This window comes from Leptodactylus fuscus, chromosome 10, assembly GCF_031893055.1.
Source record: "Leptodactylus fuscus isolate aLepFus1 chromosome 10, aLepFus1.hap2, whole genome shotgun sequence".
In the NCBI taxonomy this organism is placed as follows: Eukaryota; Metazoa; Chordata; class Amphibia; order Anura; family Leptodactylidae; genus Leptodactylus; species Leptodactylus fuscus.
In genome coordinates this window covers 12,464,812-12,484,915 of record NC_134274.1, presented here as the reverse complement: position 1 = coordinate 12,484,915, position 20,104 = coordinate 12,464,812, and the positions used below count along the sequence as shown (strand labels likewise).

At 42.6% G+C, this 20,104-nt stretch overlaps 1 protein-coding gene across 3 annotated transcripts in view; it reads right to left on the bottom strand.

Moving 5' to 3' along the window:
• DOCK1 (dedicator of cytokinesis 1) overlaps positions 1 to 20,104 on the bottom strand; it is a 216,011-nt gene that overhangs the window by 158,475 nt on the left and 37,432 nt on the right. For 2 of the 3 annotated variants that reach the window (XM_075257678.1, XM_075257681.1), the window contains exons 7-14: positions 19,930 to 20,065; positions 19,494 to 19,648; positions 15,985 to 16,066; positions 14,389 to 14,524; positions 12,215 to 12,287; positions 6,126 to 6,268; positions 4,146 to 4,271; positions 1,549 to 1,673 (exon numbers count right to left, since the gene is read on the bottom strand). In XM_075257678.1, coding sequence (XP_075113779.1) covers positions 1,549 to 1,673; positions 4,146 to 4,271; positions 6,126 to 6,268; positions 12,215 to 12,287; positions 14,389 to 14,524; positions 15,985 to 16,066; positions 19,494 to 19,648; positions 19,930 to 20,065 — 976 coding nt within the window. The remainder of the gene's footprint in view (positions 1 to 1,548; positions 1,674 to 4,145; positions 4,272 to 6,125; positions 6,269 to 12,214; positions 12,288 to 14,388; positions 14,525 to 15,984; positions 16,067 to 19,493; positions 19,649 to 19,929; positions 20,066 to 20,104) is intronic. The other variant, XM_075257680.1, reaches the window with a different exon arrangement.

The window sequence follows — 20,104 nt, the reverse complement described above, 5'->3', positions numbered from 1 at the left end:
CCGCCATATAAACTGGAATTCAAGACAAGTAATCTTAAAGGGGTCTGACAGGTATTCATGACCCACCATCACGATAGGTCATCAATGCCAAGATCTGTGGAAATGAAACCCAACAACCCTACCGACCAGTTGTTCTCAGAAACTGCCAGCGCTGGACCAAGCACACAGTACAGACCCAGAAGCACAGCGCCACACTCTGCATAGTGGCTGTGTCATGTTATTACAGCTCACCCCCATTCCAGTGAATAGGAGTTGAGATACAGTAACTCAGCAAAGCCACTACATAGAGAAAGAGTTATGCTTCTGGGTCTATTCTCTGTGTTAGTTCTTAACCCTGCTGCCTGGCATCAGACCTCCGCTGATCAGATAGGATCTATAGATCATCATATCCAAAACCCCTTTAAAGTATATATTCTATGAAAAACTAAGTAATGGTTCATTCACATCTTATAAAAGGTAAAGGACAGGGGTGTAGCTACAGGGGATAGAGAGATCACAATCACTACAAGGCCCTGGAGCCTCAGGAAACCCAAAAACTTTTGTACAACATAAGAAGACACAAGTATTATAGGCTACACAAGACAGGCAAGGGCTCCATTAAAGATTTTGCATTAGGGCTTGCATATCTAATTATGTATTTATGTATCACGAGGAAGGGGCACCACGGTAAGGATAAAGCACTGGTCCCCTCTTCACAGTTTTGCAGCATAGCAACACCCGTGCCTCCAGATGTGCAAGAAACTGCAGCATAGTCTGATGTAAGTGAACGGGGCTGCACAGTTGGGCGTCTGGGATCACCACTATGAAAAACACATTTGGAGAAGGAGCCCCTTCCTCAGGAGAAATAGAAGGTCCCACAGGTCAGAGGCAAGAAAACAAAGTGGTATCTTATCCTGCTATGAGCAGTCATTTATCTTTGCTGATATGTTCCTTTTTCGATTTTGATAAAGGAGTGTAAAAATATATGTACAGCTTGATCATGGCCATTTTATTCACTTGTATCAGTAGTCATGTCATCAGTACCCAACATGTGACCGAATCTCTGCACTTTACACTCGGTGAGGGCAGATTGGGGCTAGGGGCGTATCCCTTTCTATTATTTAGAATTTCACCACATTTCCAGTTATCCTGGAAAAATACCTGTTAACAATAGCAATAACTGCTGATCACCAGGATTTCAAGAATCCTTAGATCAGCTGGGGCTGCGGCAGCCCCGCCTGCCTGTGTCCGTAGATGACTCTCAGCCTGCGCTGTGAAGAAGCAGCAACCCGGCCCCCTCCATCCCTAAGAGCGGCCTGCAAGTGCTTGTTCACAGCGCAGGCTGAGAGTCATTTACGGACACTGGCAGGCAGGGCTGCCGCAGCCCCAGCCTGCCAGTGTCCAGAGATAACTCTCAGTCTGCGCTGTGAACAAGCAGACAGCGGGGATGCCTGGCTGCATCCCGCGATCGACCCATATGTCCATCGCGATCGACCGGTAGATCGTGATCGACGTATTGGGCACCCCTGGTCTAGGTTATTCTAGACAAACCAGGTAGGGGACACTTACCTCCAGCCGCTTCCCATCCTCATCAAATACAGACATGGTCACCTCCACATTCTTAGCTGTGGTCTTATTGCCTCTATCATAGTCACCCTGAAACAGTGTAACGTAGATATCGTTGCGAACGTCACCTGTAAAAGACATTGTGAAAATGCAGTGAGCCCAAATTGGTGTTGTAGATAACATACAGAGAATTTAAACAGAGATTATAGTCTTCCCTCCTGACATGCCCTGTTTTAGTAGATACTTATATTTTCCATAATATGGAGCATTTTCTGTTTTAACACTATAAATGTTTTGTGCCTCTGTTATTCCTCCTGGAAAGAATTCATTAGAATAGATGAGGTCTTGCTTGCATTTATCGGTTGTACATTATATACTGACACCTGCATTTTCTTAAAGGGGTTGTCTGGTTTCTAATATGAATGGCCTGTGTTAAAGACAGATCAGATTAGATTAGATCTTTGAGTGTCCAAAACCCCCAACCCCGCATATCTGCTGTTCGGGGACAGTGCGGCTCCCTGTAATCTTTTCATGCCAGGTGCCACACTGTTCTCTCACCAGATATTACCCAGTGGGTTTTGGGTTAAAATTTAAGTCTATGGAACCAAAACCTGCCATTACAAATCGTACGGTGAGTGAACAGCACAGCTCCAAGGATGTAAACATTACCAAGAGTTGTGCCGTCTCCAAACAGCTGATCTGCAGGGTTCTCAGTGTATCAGACCTCACAGATCTAATATTGATAGCCCATCTTAAGGATAGGTCAACAATATTAGAAACTGGATATCCCCTTTAAGTTTTCTCCAGATCAGATGTCACCTATTAGCATCACACATTTTCCACGGTAGCTTTAACGTTTCCCTTTAAGAAGTAGTATAGCATAAAGCAGAGCCTCTAGTTATAACTCCCTAAACCTTACTGGAGTTTAATGTAAGAGCCAGGATGTTCTATTGCTGTGGCGATGCTCATGAATATTTAATAAAAGAACATCACTGTGCTTTCATGGCTTATAAAACTAGCAAGAAGGAATCCAGGCCAACACAATGCACTCCGCTTCTAGGCTAGGATTCCTTCTAAAAAAAAAAAAAAAAAAAAAAAAAAAAAAAAAAAAAAAAAAGAAGAAGAAGCGAATCACAGCGGCCATCAAGGGGTAAATATTGCAGTTAAAGATAGATCACACCACGCTTTCCATCCGCTACATATCTGAGATGTCATATATATATTAAAGGGAATGTTCAATCAGGTGTATCTGAGAGTCATATCTGGATGGAGGGAATTCTATCAAAAAGGTAATACAAGGTGGAAGTTAAAAGGCAGAGAGGGAAAAGTTTCTTCTATCAAAACTTTAATTAAATAATGTTACAGAACACGGTCACTGCCTTTTTATTCACCTCCCTCCCTCCTCCCTCACTGATTCTATTTGGACCCTTGCACCTTTTAATCTGTTTGCCAATGCAATTTGTCTTCAGGTTCTATTTCTGACTATTTTTGTATTTCAGTCCATCTATTCTATTGCCAGGGTCCATGGGGGAGGGAATACTGTTTTGTATGGAAACTTATTATTCAGACAAGGCTCAATGGAAAAAATATTAATAAAATGAGCTTATCCCAGCAAAAATCAGAGTTACCCACCTGGTTTCGGAGTGTCTACCTCTCATCAGCACAGCATAGGGTTACTAATCTTTCGCCTCCCAGCAGGAAGACTTTGCATGATGGGTCTGATTGCAAGATCCGCTGTGTGATCTTACCCTTATAGTGGGCAGGAAATATGTGTCTCCGATCACTTGGAGGGTTGGGAGGAGGGGGGTTGGGGGCGACCACTGGGTCCCCCATTGTACCTTAGCATACTGGGGGGCTTTAACATAAACCACACATTACAGTCAAAGGGGTCCCTCAGGCTCCATTGATGTCCACTACTTTAGCTGTCCATTTTCTGACCCTGCTAGACCAGAAGAATTAACACAAGGCGCTAATAAATATATATATATATATATACACACACATACACACACTTTTTCCTATCAGTAAGTCTTTGTAGTATGGGAGGAAATCCACACAAACACAGAGAGAACATACAAACGCCTTGCAGATGTTGTTCCTGGCGGGATTGGAACCCAGGACTCCAGTGCTAACCACTGAGCCATCGTATTGCCCCCCACAAGGCACTAATATGAGCCGAGTGTAAGTAGTGACTTCATAGCAATCTTTGAGCCAATAGAGAGAAAGTTATTTTTATGCCACTTGAACAGTCCACAATGAGATATAGTGATATCTAGTATCTATTTTTTTCCCTTATAAGATTTTCATTCCTTTTTAGATTTTCTTAAGTTGCTGATGACACATTCCTAGAATACATCCGATCTGTAGGGGTGCGATCACTATGACACTTACCAATTGCAAGAACAATTTAGCAGCCCATTACAATCAATGGCCAACCAATCCGCCTTCCAGAACACAAATAAATGAATACATCGTAGCGGAGTACATTCTTCTTTCCAGGAAACCCCTTTAATCTAGTTCTAATTGCGACAACATTAAATTAGAGGCAGTGAAACAAACTGCCCTCTCCCATTAACCCCTGTAATTGTAGCGCTGCACACCTGGCATGATAATCTCAGGGAATCCCATTTTACGTGCGACGGCTGTAGATCTATCCACGAGATGAGGAAATTCCTTCCGGATCTGATGAATGTCTCCAGGCAGCAGCTTCATTGTCACCCACAGACCTGCAGGGAGAGTGAGAAAGGGTTACAAGTCCTTGTGAATCGCCGTAACACCTCCGCGGGTACATTTAGTGGGGAGTTGTGATTTTATTGAGGTTTCTCTATAACTGGCGTTGAATTAAATCCTAATCCTGTGTTAGATTTACGTCAGTCTGTAAACACTTCCAGCGCTAACATGTACTGAGGGGGGTCTACACTCAGCATTTGTTTGCTGGTGGGAAGGCAATAATTTGTATCAATGGTTCGGTATGGAATAAAAGGCCTAACAAGGTGCTCATTTCAATGGCAATCCATGATGTCCATTACGCCAGTTATAATTTAGTGGGGATTCTGTCACTAGAGGGGGAATCATTATTAAACATTGGGGGAGATTTATGAAAATTAACATTAATGACGCTGATACCTGGCCAGATTCTGTTGTAAATGATAAATCTGGCAGATGGCCCATTCATGTGCATGCCCAATTGACGTGATGATGGGGAAAAAAAACAACAAAATTCGCAATATTTTGTGCAAAAATAAATAAATCTGACTGATATATATATATATATATATATATATATATATATATATATATATAGATATATAGATATATATGCTATATATGCTCCGCAGATACCCCTAGTGGTGACTGCAAATCTATGTTAATTGGGGTTGAGCCGATCTTGACTTTTCAGGATCGATTTTAAAATCCGATTTCCGATCATTTTTCATTCGAACCCAATCTCGATCCCAATGCAAGTCAATGGGATTTTTTAATTAATCAGAGATCGGATTTTAAAAGCAATCCTATTCACTATACAGCATGGAATCTAACAATTGTTAGAATCCACGCTGTGTAGTGAATCACTAAAGTAGCCAGAGGATTTTTTTTTAATCCTCCGGCTACTTAATCCACCCTAGTGTCCACTTACCTCCAGAGATGGCTGGTCCAGTGCCTTCCTTCTTCTTTGCTTCGCTGCCGCTCCATGCTGCTCCCTGCCAGGTTAGGAGAGTGTGGGCGGGTTAGGAGATTGTGGGTGGGTACTGGGAGGGAAGACGAAACGTCTCCCCGCCCTGTACCCGCCCACACTCTAAGCCACAAACCCCGCCTACCTAGCGCTTTACACACTAACCTGGGAGGCGGGGCAGCAGGGCAAAAAGAAGGAGGGCACCGGAGCAGCCATCTCTAGAGGTAAGTAGCTGCTAGAGATGTTTAGTTTAGCCTCCCATTCCAATGAATGGAGGCAGCTGGCGCGCAGGGGGTTAAGGATGTGTGCCGGCTGCTTCCATTCATTCCTATGGAACTGCAGCGGAGCCTTCACACTGAGTATACAGCGTATACTCAGTGTGAAGGCTAAGCAATGCATTGTGGGAAAAGATCACCAATTTCGATCCCACATAAAAAGATAGTGTTCGGAATTCCGATGGCAATCGTGAAATTTTCTCGATCGCCGCTCGGAATCCGATCTTTTCCAAACACGATCGCTCAACCCTAATGTTAATCCTTAACTAGGGACCATACCGATTAACGCTTTTTACCACAGTCACTTCTTAGGGTGATCATCACTATAATGTCTATCTCAGGTTTCCTTCTTTGTATTTACAGAAGGATACATCTAAAGAATTGTATTTGGATACGGGACACGAAAATGAGTGTTTTTTCGTTTTTTTTTTCCCTGAGATAATGAGATTTCTTCTCAGATGTGCGTATCCTGCAGCGGTGAGAAACGATCTTCTCCCCGGCCCGGACTACAATCATTTATTTTAATTATAATAAACCCCTCCACTCCATACAGTGATATTTTAATTACAGAGCAGCGGAGAGGATTTTCCCAGCCGCGGGTCCCGATGTTAATATCGCGTGAAAGTACATACCTTGACCTTTGTGGTTAACTTCCTTGGCAGCAATCACTTTGTTTATAACAGTCTGAAGAAAATCATTCTCCCCCGCCACCCTGGGTGAAAAACGGGATGATAGGTTGAGCTGCTTGTGTCGGATGACGTCATCCAATGCTAGCCTGGAGTGTGCACATCACGGACACCACCACAGGGAACATAGGGTCACAGAAAACCAGAGAGGCCACAGAAACAAGGGAACGGATAAGGTCATAGCAGAGATTGCACAAAAAGTTTTGTATTAGTTCACAACAGACACAGAACAAGAATAGGATGACAAGAAAGAGATGGAAAGGTCAGTGATCAGGTATTGAACAGGAGGAGAGAAAATCAAAGTTCATGACCCTAAACACCTAAGGAGTGTCTGTGAGAGTCCCCACAGGCTAGGCACATGCTACTACTTTTTTGCTGGCCATACACCTTACATAGCTGTTGGACATATCCATGGTTGGACGATTCTTTAAACACATGCACATTCGGCACATTCATGTATTGTTTAGCAGAAAGAAGGAGATAAGCCACAGCCAGGCACCTTCCCATAACAAAAGGATCGGACATGTTGAAATCCAACATACAAGATCCTTCTGTTCCCCAAAATCGGGGGAGAATCGTTACACCACCATACATATTACATAGATGTCCAACATTCATTGGGTTCTGCCGACAGCTGTCTTAAGTGTACGGCCCGCTTTAATGATGGAATTTAACAAAACACTGATACATTGACATAGAAATGCTTCAGGAACTAGTAAGAATGGAACAGACCACAGAGACTCCGTGCAAAAGAGAAGAGCTGCATGCAAGAGATCACAGAAACAGATGTAGACATGTAAAGAATAAGCCACCTTCTATAGAGGTAAAGAGGTATCCCATATGAACAAGTTATTACTTGATCGATGGGGGTCTGACCGCTCAGAACCACACAGAAGAAGAGTACAGTTTAGCCCAGCACTCAACTATCTCTGGTGCAGGGTACGCTCCAGCCTAACCATTGCTTGATTAGGAACAGAGGACTAAACTCTCCTTTTCTCCTGCTCAGTAAGGTTCTGAGTGGTTAGACCCTCACCAATATGCAAGTTATCCCCTATCCTATGGAAAAAAGATAATTTGTTAAAATGGGAGTACCCAAGTTATGTTCCACTGGGTAAGCAACTGGGAGCAAACAAGCCGGACACTACCATTCCCTTAGGACCTTTCAGGAATGACTGGACACAGCCCAATGACAAAGGGAACAGTAATGTGAAGCTGTAAGTTTATTCATGCATTTCCAGGCGGAATAACAGAGGAACAGAACATCACAGAGTTATATAAGCCGCCACAGCATTGCTATTACTCAAGTAATACACATATTTACTAAGAGAGACTGCCAATTTTAATGCTCAAAAACCCCATATAATAGCAAAAAAAAAAAAAAAAATTAGTACACTTATGCCTCCTTCAGAGGGGTGTATTGTGCCATAAATAACCGCTAGAGTTATAGATGTAACCCTAGGACCCCCGCAGAGGCAAGCTTACCGCACACCAGAGAGATAAATGGATCTATAGTGATGTAATTTAGTTCAGTAAAGCTGCAGGGGTCTGTGAGCTACAACATTCAGATAACGGGTATAAAAATTTAAAAAAAAAAACACCTACAAAACCCCCCCCCCTCTGAATGAGATCAAACATTGGGGACCCCCGTTCTCAAAATAGATATGGATCTCAAAGGTGGGACCCACATCTATTGGGCATTATTATATTAACAGACATCATTATAGTCTATGGTGTCTGCAAGTAACCTCTGTTTTAGCAGTCCGGTTCTCCATCGTTCGGGTCCCCCGACATCCCAGCACAGGAGTGAACCTAGCCTCATATTATTGTAAGCAACACAATAGCAGATGCTTTTATATACTGGCACATAGTAGAAGCTAACAGTACATAAATCCACACATTTATGGGTTAAAAGCATCTTTCCCTTCTCTCCTAATAATTCTGAAGATTTGGTGTCGTCTTATGACCATTAAAAAAAATTCTACTCTAATTAAGTAAATAAATACGCTGCGCCGCTCCGGCCTATCTATCATCCCTGACAGCTTCACTAATGGCTTATAGCTGCCATAAATGATCGCATCCACAACATGAAATACTGTCTCGTATCGCTTCCTAATAATTCCAAATATGTAGAGTTTGTGTTATTAAATCAGGATGCGGAAGGTGTACGTGACACATTAGCGTGGACGCCGACAGGGTATAACTTTAAGGCCTCTGTCAATAGTGCCATACAGCTCAGGAAAGTCAAGGCAACACATCATAGCAGTGACAACAACTAGCACCCAACGTTCAACATGGCTGCAAAAAAAATAAAAACACACAATTCTGGAGTATCTTTTCTTATGTTGTTGTAAGTTTGTTGGTTGTCACCACTGTGACCAGTCATGTTGGCTTCCTTTTGCTCGATATCAGTGCTGTATGCCACTAAAGACAGGGCACACCAAGGTAACTAGAAGAGGAGGGAAGTGATGGGTCATCAACAGAGGTGTCAGGTCCTTGGCTCAATCACATGACCCAGCCAAGAAATCAAAGGTACCAATCAAAAAGCACTCAGGAGATATATGTAGAACCCCTTTAAGGAAGATTTCTCCTTTAAGACCGTCACCATGTGTTTAATTCAGTCTCCAAGGGTTTGCAGAAATTCACCATTTGCACAGCTGCTTTTAGATGCAGGTGCAGATACTGTCAGTGTTAATAAGGTGACAGGTTTACCCTTGTACTCCAGGCCATGATAATCGGATCCCATTACCTTGATGTGTTTTCCAGGTTTAGTCATTTACAAAAAATGAATTTGTAGCTGATTTTAAAGGGTATGTTCACACCTAAAGTCCTGTGTAATAGGTAGTATTTAGAGGGTGATGGGGGGGGGGACAACCATTAAGAGATTTCACTTAAAAGCATGGTTGAAAATTTTTATATATTATGCAGAATAGGGAAGATCCAAACATGGACACAGAGACAGCGCTCACCTGTATTCAGAAACATCTCTGCACATACACGGAAGGCAACCATGAAGGCATAAAAAAGATGGAGGAATCCAGCACATGACATTAATAACCTACATGAATATGGTTTCATACCAGATCAAATCCGAACAAGGGGCTGGGACATAAACCCGGTCTCAGGTGTCAGGGACAGATGGTATAGAGCAAAGGGACAGATGGTATAGAGCAGGGATCAGAAACCTTCGGCACGCCAGTTGTTGTGGAACTACAACTCCCAACATGTTCCATTGACTTCCATAGAGTTCCACAAACAGCAAGTATGCCTGCTGGGAGTTATAATTTTACAATAGCAGGAGTGCCGAAGGTTGCCTACCCCTGGTATAGAGGATTACCGCCTTGAGACCTCTAGGAAATGGGAGACTTGAGAATGCTAAGCGACCTAAGTTGGGATTGTATTGATGACCGATCCTTAGGATAGAATGACCACATATCAGTTGATTGAAGAGATCGGAGCAGTCGTCAAGCGAATTCTGCAGCCACTTCACTCCTTGTTAAACACAGTGCCATACATTATACAGTGGCTGTGCTTAGTATTGCAGCTCTACCCCATTCAGGTACATGGGACTGAGCTGCAACAGGTCACATGATTTTGCAGACATCTCATTGCAAAGAAATCTCAGGGTCGCAATTGCAGCAGTGTGACGCCATTTGCTTGCATTAGTGAAGGTGTTGATCTGCCCCCTTACTATGCTTCCCATACAGGACTTGTTTCTGTACGCTAGCATTCTTGACCATTGCACAAGTAGCGCCCACTACAGCACTATTCCTGCCATCAAAAATACCAGAACCAAGACACACCACTTAAAAGTCCATGGATCTAAAAGAAATAGATCTGTCACAGCTGTCAAACAGAAGCCATGACATTAGTGTGAACAGGGAAGGTCATCACATAAAAGCATCTGTCTTAATAATGAGCCGACATATGAAGAGAATAAGGCTTGGAGAATGCAGCCAAGGAGAATGTAGCCGGGATCTCAGGTATTCTGATGTCAGAGGAAATCTCCTGCTCCTACATGTTGATAAAAGGAATACCATAAAAGCATTGTACGTGGCCGCGTGTCATAAAAGGTAAATCCCTGTGAAGCAGAAAGCATTATTATCGGCAAGGTCAGGGTGGGCCGAGCAAAGGCGTTCAGTCCTCATTAATGTGGAGAAGTCGCTCGCTATTGTTTCTTATATAAGACCATAAAACAGCTGTCACTGTAAATTATTCACACACAGCGGCTGGAACTATTCAGACGCTTCACACACAATCTTACGATGGAACGTCAATCCGTGCTAAGACAAAGATATGGTGGGGGGGACGCAGATGTCCAAGGGGTTTATGGGAAGAAACAAAAAAGTAGGCTAAATAGAAACTTCTGAAAACAATATAGCATGCCCCCACCTCACTAAGGTTCATTCATCTTATATATGGCGTAGTGTTTAGTTGCTGGAATTTTAGCATATTGCTATCTTTATGTCAACAGATCAACTTCAAGGGGTTTTCCTTAGGAAAGGTCATCAATTGAAGATCGGTGGCTCCCTGACCAACCAATTCAGTTTGTGACGTCATTCATATGGCCTGTTCACAGCTCAGTCCCTTTCAAGCGAATAGGCTGAGCTGCAATACCAAGTACAGACACTATACAATGTATGGAAAATGCTGAGGCCTCTTCAAACAAGGCAGGGTGCTGATCGTTAATTGATAACCTATCCCAATTAGAGTTTTCCAGACCCAAGTACATTTTTCTATACACAGGTTAGATCATCAGTGTGTAATTTATGGGGTCCAACACCTAAACCCCACACTGATCAGCTGTTTCGGCAACATCTGGGTTCCCAGAAGTTATAGCCGTAGAGTAGTCCCATGCACGGTATAATGACGATTTCAGGGAACTGCAATGCCACTGCTATTCGTTGAACAGGGGAACCTGCACATTCTCCCCATCCACTGCTACAGCTGGCAGAATCGCTGATCTGTGCGGGGCCCAGGTGTCCTGTGGATAGTGTGAATAATTGATTTGGGGATGGAAAACCCCTTTAGCATGCACTGAACTTCTGCTTATACACAGAAATGAATATGAGCATGTGAAACTGCAATGCAAAACACAATGGATGGACAAAGCAGCAGCCTGAAGATACCTTACAGGTGATATAAGGGTCCCATTGGTTGGATCTCAGCCGATCTCATAAGATTGAGGATGCCATGCTGGTCAAACAAGCAACATGTAATAGCAAATAGCATTTGCAATAAAATGACTTAGAAATCCTTGTCCAGCTTGCCTAGGCAATAGTCAAGCACATACTATAGGGGGTCATAAAGTTGTATACTGACACTGCATCTTTGGAGCCCTCCGGCCTTTGGTTGCTTTGCAGACCGGTCAGCACATTATTGTCCGCCATTCACAGGCGGCCGAGGACTCACATTATCTGATTACTGGTCTCCAGGGAAACCACAGGGGATTTGGAATTAATGGTAGCCATATATTATCGGAAAGCTTCCACAACTAAAGAGATAATCCTCCATATTAACATAAGATTACCTGAATTATCATTTTGAAAAACACAGTTTGCTACAAACACCACCTAGCCACAGAATAGGAGAGAAATGTCTGAGGGCTGGGGCCCCTAGTGTATATGAGAATGGGGGTCCCCAATCACTTGTGTTTGTGTAACCAGCTGTATTAAGGATCCCAATAAGTTAATGGTGCCAGGAAAAACTTCGATTTGGATGCAAAGCTGAATCCTTCATTCTCAGGGTCACCAGAGGTCAGAACCTCACAATCATGTATCAATGGCATATGCTACCCATACGCCCTCACTTTATGAGATGGGAAAGTATCCTTAATTTCCGTGCGTCTTCTTGCCTAGGAATCTTGGACAGTAAACCTCTACTTCACCGAATGCATTTGAATGCAAAATGGATTTTTCTACACAGTGAAAATTATGATACAAAGAAAATCGCTTAGAGCCGTGTCGTATTCTGCATGGGAGGAAAACAAGGGCCATAGAAAGTACATTATAATTATAATTCTGTGTAACGCTACTTACGGCTGAAAAGGTATAAAATGTTGTTTGTCCTCGTCGTCAACTTTTCCAGTAATTATGTCAGTCACATCCATTACTGAAAGCAGAAAGACATAAAATTAACAGAGTGGATGGCGTCGCGCAAGGGTTTTAATGGACGGAATGATTTAATGGAATGTACAGACAAAATGTGCATTACATCCGAAAATCTATATTCAGACATTATTTAGCATCTGTCGCCGTTCTCCTCGCTAATTTCAGCCGGTAAATCGCTCGCCACGTGAACTTTCCTAAACGGCGACACCTCCGCAAAGAGCGAGGACATGTAAGAGCTGATACGGAGGAGATTTTATTTCATGTGTGACATCACATTTCTGTTCTCTTGGAGACGGGCGGCCATTTATATTGTAAATAGCGAAGGCTGCGCCAATTACCTCTCCATCAATAATGAAAGATTTGAGGGAATTTAATTAACCTATAATCCCAGATAAAACAATGTTTATCCCACAGTATTTCCATCACGTCCGGATTGATAAAATGATAGGTTCACTTGCAATGTGATGAATGTGAAGAGGTTTTGAGTCTGCTGCCTGTGTAATGCACCAATGCACCGTGTCCTCCAGAGCACTACAGCTGAACAAGAGGGGCTCCAGAATTGGGGAACCATCCTCTGATCACATTTATAAAGATCGCTTGTTTACTAGAGATGAGCAAACAGTAAAATGTTCGAGGTTCGATATTCGTTTCGAGTAGCCCCTCAATATTCGACTATGGGGGGAAAATGCTCATTTCAGGGGTAGGCAACGTTTGATCAAATTATACTTACCAAGTCCACGAGTGAGGGTCAGGCTGGATCCTCCGAGCAGTCTTCTCCTTGCAGCGTCCCCGCGGCATCTTCCGGCTCTTCATTCACTCTGCCAGGCATCGGGCCTAGGCAGAGCCGACTGTGCATGCCCGCACTACAAGCAGACATGCGCAGTCGGCTCTGCCCAGGCCCGATGCCTGGCAGAGTGAATGAAGAGCCGGAAGATGCCGCGGGGAAGCTGCACGGAGAAGACTTATAAAGGTAGGAGAAGAACCAGCATTGATTGGCCGACTGTATAGCATTCGGCCAATCAATGCTGGTTCTGCATCGAACCTTTACATTAGAATAGCGAGTGGTACTCGATTGAGTACGAGTATTTCGAATACCGTAGTATTCGATCGAATACCTACTTGATCGAGTACTACTCGCTCGTCTATATTGTTTACTATACTCCCTATTTTGTTAACCTGTTGAGAATACACTTAAAGAATATTGGACTTGGAGGACATCCCAATTTTTTTTTTCAAGATGAGGGCTTGTTGTTGTGAGAGGAGCTGTATTTTTCATAGGTATACGCAGGAAGCAGATCTGAGGCTTCATTAAGAGCTGGAAGCCATTAACAACCCAAGGTTGCATTGCAGGGATAGCAATGATGTGACCGAGGGGTTGTACCATTAACAACAGTTATCCCCTAACAACAGGGAATCACTGGGGATCCGACTGCCGGGTCACATAGTTTTCGGAGAACCTGGGACCAAAAGCGCCTTCTATAAAGCCTCCTTTTGAATGGAGCACTAGTGCGTTTATATGAGCAATGCTCTATTCACTGCTCAGACTAATCTCTGGCAGCTCCTGCAATCCCATTGCATCTTATGTACTAACCACCGAGTGTCAGTGCTGTAGAAGTATGGCAATAGTCATCAGTGTTAAATATAAGCTTCTAATGCGTGGTCTGATGTGTGAATGTTTTTACATTCATTAGCTTCAGCCACTTTAGGCTACAACCAATATCTCGGAGAACACCTTTAGGGTATACAGCTAAAAACACTGCAAAAAAAAAAAAAAAAGACATTGTAGAAAGGCAGTGGAAAAGCTTTTTCCCCTGCATTTACCAATCTTCCTCCCATATAAATTGATGAGGAGACCGCAGCATTTTTGCAGGTTAAATGAACATTATGTGCTTTTAAAAAAGTGGTTTTTGAAAACATTTTCTGCAGCATTTTTTTCTGCGATGTGGATGACAAACAAAATCTTATGCACTTTGCAGGGACTGTAAAAAGCAGAATTTTTCTTCCGCTGTGTTTCTGTAATGGACAAAAGCGCTGTGTTTCTACAAATATAGTGACCTCAGCCTTAAATTGACAAAATGAACAATACTGAATGGAATGACTACCTGCGACTCCAAATGGTCTCCTAAGTCCTGATGTTAATTTTCTCGTGTTGTTGTCTCTTAGCTCCATCCGTCCAACTCTGACTATCTGACATACAAAGCTTATTTTCTCTCTTTTCAGGTCTTTACTTCCAAGATCCTGCAATGCAAAAAAATATAGTATCAAATGTTAAGAAAGGAAAAAAGAAAGACTTACAGACGTCAAACACAACATGGAAGACTTAGTAGATATCCTGACAGGGACATATCTGATTGCAGTCCTCCAATTAAGTTAATGAGGTCCTCCATTTATGTTAATGAGGAAGCCTAAACCCTCCTAAATGCTATGGACACCTTTACAGTGGTTTTTTTTTTTTACTGCTAATTTGGTTCCTAAATTAAGCAGCCGCAAAAAAAAACAAAAGACACAACTGCCTTTTTCTGCCGTTGTGTTTGTATAAATCCTGCATATAACTGGTTGTCCTGCTGAATATGACATAAATCTGTACCAGCTATGATGTGCCCTTCGGTTATCTTAGTGTTAGAGAAAGAAGGTTTGGGGGCAGTGGAAACATCCACATTATCAAAGTTAGCAGGGATATAGTATATAGAGTGTATAGTTGTTGAAGTCCACCAAGGAAAAGCTGGACTGCTAAAAAAAAAAAGTGGTTACTGCCAGACCCCATTGATTCAAGTTAGGTCCGACATTTCATACTGAAAGCGGCAGAGGGAAAAGTCCTCTCTGCCAATTTCACTGATGTGAACTTATCCTTAGTTTCCACAAGGACTAGAGGAAAAGGGAAGGCCTGCAAAAGGAGAAATCAATCGAGGAATGAAGCTGTGCTGAAACATGAAAGATATTGAAGTCAGCAGCATCCTGAACACACAGACCTCACATCCACAATATATTACTGGAAAAGACAAACCTGCATGAGAACAGGCTGAATCTTGGAGTAAGCTGCAAACTACATATTAAAATGGGTCTTATAGCCCCCCCAAGTGATTTTTTTTTTTTTTTTTTGGACTTGTGACCTTTCCGTAGAAAATGCAATTAGTATCCAATTAATGGGGGTCGACACCTGGACCCCACAATATCAGTGGATCAAGCCGAGTCCCAGAACAGAAAGAGTTCCACTACTATTAAAGTAACAGGTGCAGAGCTGCAGTACCCTGGCACCACCACTAGGCAGAGAATGATGCTGCAGCTCAATGCTTTTTACTGGAATAGGAGCAGATCTGCCTCAGCCCCCGACCTGTGCAGTAGCTTCTGGCACCAGGTTGAGCCCACTATCAGGTAGTCGATGCAAAGTTCAGGCTGATCAGATACTGATGTTCTATCCTGTGGACAGATCAGCAGCATAAAAACAATCTGAGTGACGGAAAATCCCTTTAAGGATTTTGAAAATAAATTCCGGCCTGAGAGTTAGTACAGCTTTTCAAACTCAAGGTAGCCACTAACATAAAAAGAAAAAAAAAATTTTATTTCGAAGATGTCCATAGCCTTTAAGTCACCCATAGTTATTCTATACCGGGAGGGTTACTGGAGGACTACATTATCAAACAAACAAATTGACTATTCCTTCAGAATATCTCGCTGGAATACCTATAATAATGTCTTACTGTGAAAACAGCTCGCAGATTGTGCAGCCGCTCAATGTCTTTCGGCAGGCCCGAACTTGACCAGCGCACCAAGTAGTTTTCGCTAAAAAGAAGTGAAGTGATGCATTAGTGAGGCAGGAAATGTCTTCATTTTTAATACATTTTTAGAAAGAGAACCCTTTATAGCATGTAATAACATTGTCACACTACCACACATTACTAGGGCTATAACGGCAGCACGTGATGAGTGACATGCCTCGCCGAAAAGAATACGGATGAAACTGATTTCTTAGAACTTTAGCTTGTCGTTTCTTTGTAGCTTTTGAACAGATCATTAAAAATTAGGACAAGACAGGTACCCTACGAGGGGTCCCTACAAAGCCTGGCAACTGTAGCAGTGACTGTGTCAGGCTATGTAGGGGCACACGCTTTAGATAAGGAAAATGCAATCACCTACTTGTCAACTTTTATTTTTTAAGGTCCTATAAAACACAGGGCAGTCCAGTCTGTAAAATATAGTCCATAGATCGGCTGGATTTCCCGGTCTGCAGCTAGTCAGGAAGCAGGACATAGTGATCTGTGATGTTGGGAGTCTCTGTCTCCTCGCGGCTATACAGTCTTATACAGTATGGGACAGTACAGCCACAAGGAGGCAGGAAAAACCCAGAGTTATAGATGACTACGATCACAAGAAGTCCAGTTTGCTAAATAAGTACTGACCAGGAAATCCGGAAAATGTATAAACCAGATTTTGCAGCCAGGAATACCCAGTGTGCATGGGGCTTTCACTGGCTGACATCAGCATCTCCATGCAACCTCAGCCATTGACTTTGCCCATTTCCCAGTAACACTGAACCATTACCATCATACAGGAGCTTGGTTTGGTACACAGGCAACTGTAATGTAACAAGCCGTGCTAGTCATACAGGCTATATTAAAAACAAACACACATACATAGTCAGGGGCATAGCTATAGAGTGTGCAGAAGTAGCAGTCTCTGCCGGGCTTAAAGGTCTAACAACAGCGTATTAGGATACTAGTAGTAAACATAGTCCAGGGTAAGTGGGGGCCCTGTTATAGATTCAGTAGCTTCTAGATACGCCTGCACATAGTATAGGTTTTTCCCCCCCAAGATCCCTCTCTATGAAACACTACTGCAGATGGCGCTATTCCACAGAACGGAAAAATGTTTACCGACATGTACCAGTCTACCAAAGACTGATTATATTTGGCTTCCGTCGGGGGCCTATGGATGCATTTGATGTAAGGACTGACAAATGGAGACTGCAAAAGCAATGTGAATGAAGCCTAACTTTTCATTAACCCATCGATGCCTGCAACTTACCGGCAGATTCCCTTTATGCACGTGTGTAGCTGTTGCACACATGTGGCCAAGTGGCGCGCAACCACTTTTGCCCTCATTTTCATCTCATTGTCATTGAGTTTTCTCTAAATTCACTTCCATAGCAGAGTAAAAACTTTCTTAGTGCTTTAATAAATAGCACATAGATTAATCCCACGACTCGTTTTAGTAATGCAAAGCACATGTAAAAATAATTACAAATTTTTTTTGGTACTTACTGTAAAATTACATTTCAGATTTCTACTCAAAAATTCCAAAGTGCATTAGATGAGGAGGAATCGTTAAACTAATGACATTAATTTCGGATGCTTGCTTTAATTACTAGGTTGTGATTGGGATTTATTAACTAGTTATGAACTGTGAAGAAGTTTCCAGGAGTCTTTTCCCTTCATTAATTTTCAATTATATTTGATTAATTTACAAATCTACAGGCAGGAAATAAGTTTATAGCATTTGCTTCCAGTTTCATGGATGAGACGTCCTAGGGAAGAAAAAAAGTCAAACTTTTCCAATGTTGTAAACTAGGCGGCCTATCGACAGGCTTCCTGACATGCTTTACCAGGTACAGCGCTATGCACTTGGTTGTGGAGGCGCCTGGTACTGCAGCTCAAAGTGACTTAGTTTCAAGTCAAGTGAATGAGACTGATCTGTTATACCAGGCAGAGCCATAACCATGCAGATGAATGAGGTGTCCGCAATGCACCAGGTCACAGTTTTGGACACCGTGCATATATAGGATTGCAGTGAGACAGAGTTTCAATAGAGTGCAAACCACGTGCATTGCCGCTCCATCTGCAGTTTATGGGACTGGAAAAAGATTAATAATGAGGATTATGTATTTGGGAAGGGCTTAACTAGGTTGAGCAGGATTTGGAGCAACCTCAGGGGGGAGGAAAGAAAACTCAACTGTCCTGGCCGTTGCCCACTCCAAGTCTCCTCTCTGTAGCATGCCAGGGCTCATGAATCAGTGACCTCAGCAGTCGAGAGAGAGAGAGAGAGAGAGAGATGTGACATCACGTTACTTACCACTGAGGCCATTGATTGATAAAAGCGACCAAATGAGTCTTACGGCATTGTGAGCACTGGCATGCGATGGAAAGGAGACTGGGACTGGACAATTGAGCACTGGAGACTAGTCAGTATGCTTTGTTTTTGTTGTTTACACCCACCCAGGCCATCACCAAGATTGCCTTAAATCCTGGACAACCCCTTTAATCGTTATGGATGGATAAGGGAGGAGGCTACTACTGCAGTTAAATACAGTGAGGAGGAAAGGGAGGACATGACTTATCTCCTGCTTTACACAAAACAGATTTCTTCCTATATATATTGTTTTTTCCAATATGTAATACAAGGCAAAATAGATCAAAGGAAAGAAGGCGATGAAGAGAGGAAGAGCTGGGATATTTTTTGATGCATTTTTATGTTTAGTGTTCCTTTTTAATCATTGTATACCAAAAAGTTCAGCAACTTTCTAATCTACTTTGTGTTTCAATTCCTCACTATTTTCAAGATCAAGGTCACTGAATGAATAAATGTTTAAGGCTGGAAATTCCTCCTAACTTACGTCTACTGATGGTTTTTTACAATGCATAAGCACATGCAAAAACAACACTAAATCAGTACTGCATCCCCTTCATGGTCAGGGTCGGTGGGGTCCCTAAAGGTAAAACCACCACTGATCATAAAGTGATGGCATTTACAAGCAATAAGCTATCACTTTATAAGATGTGAATAACCCTTAGAAGTCCTCATGGCTGCCAAATACAGCACCCCGGCCCCTCCATCCCTAAGAGCGGCCTGCAAGTGCTTGTTCACAGCGCAGGCTGAGAGTCATCTACGGACACTGGCAGGCGGGGCTGCCGCAGCCCCAGCCTGCCAGTGTCCAGAGATAGCTCTCAGCCTGCTCTGTGAAGAAGCAGACAGCGGGGATGCCTGGCTGCATCCCGCGATCGACCGATACGTCTATTGCGATCGACCGGTAGATCGCGATCGACGTATTGGGCACCCCTGCTTTACAACATAATCTTGTAGTATAATGATAATGATAGAGTGACAATCTTTAGGGTTGCTGTGTGAAAAACGTATTTAATAGTCGCACCACCACAAAGGAAAAAACTGTGGATATAACCTATGTATAATATACATAGTTAACACCAGCACTGACCTGATAAACTTGGACTCCAAGGGGTCGTAGAGTGACATTAAAACTTCAGCATCCTCCCCAATCTTGCAGACCACATTTTTTAAATTGACAAACAATGCAAAAGATGGGGTGGCAGCAAACTTCGCTTGCCGGTTGATGTCATTCTGCTTCTGGGACTAAATATGCGATAAAGAAAAAAAAAAATAATAGAAATATAAAATAAGAAAAATATATTATGAAAAAAATTAAAACGTTATTGAAAAAACAAAAAGATTAAAAGCAATTACGGTGTTGAATTTTAACATTGAATTATCCTTTCTTGGCATATACATAAGGTTTAGCCGCCTCTGCTTTTATATGTATGGGCACCATTGCTGCGGTCAATAGTTGACTGCTGTGATTAGAATAAAGCACTAGGTATATCCAACGAGAATACAGTATAAGTGACAACACTTACCTTTTCTTCTTGGATTCTTTCTTCAACCTGCTTTGATGCGATTTCATGTGCCTGGAAGAGGTTTATTGTACTAGTCTGCTCTGGGTCTAGAATATTCCCATCTTCATCTCGAACGACAAGATCCAAATCAAGAACCCTAGGGTTAAAGCAAACGCGTCAGAAAAAAGCACAAATT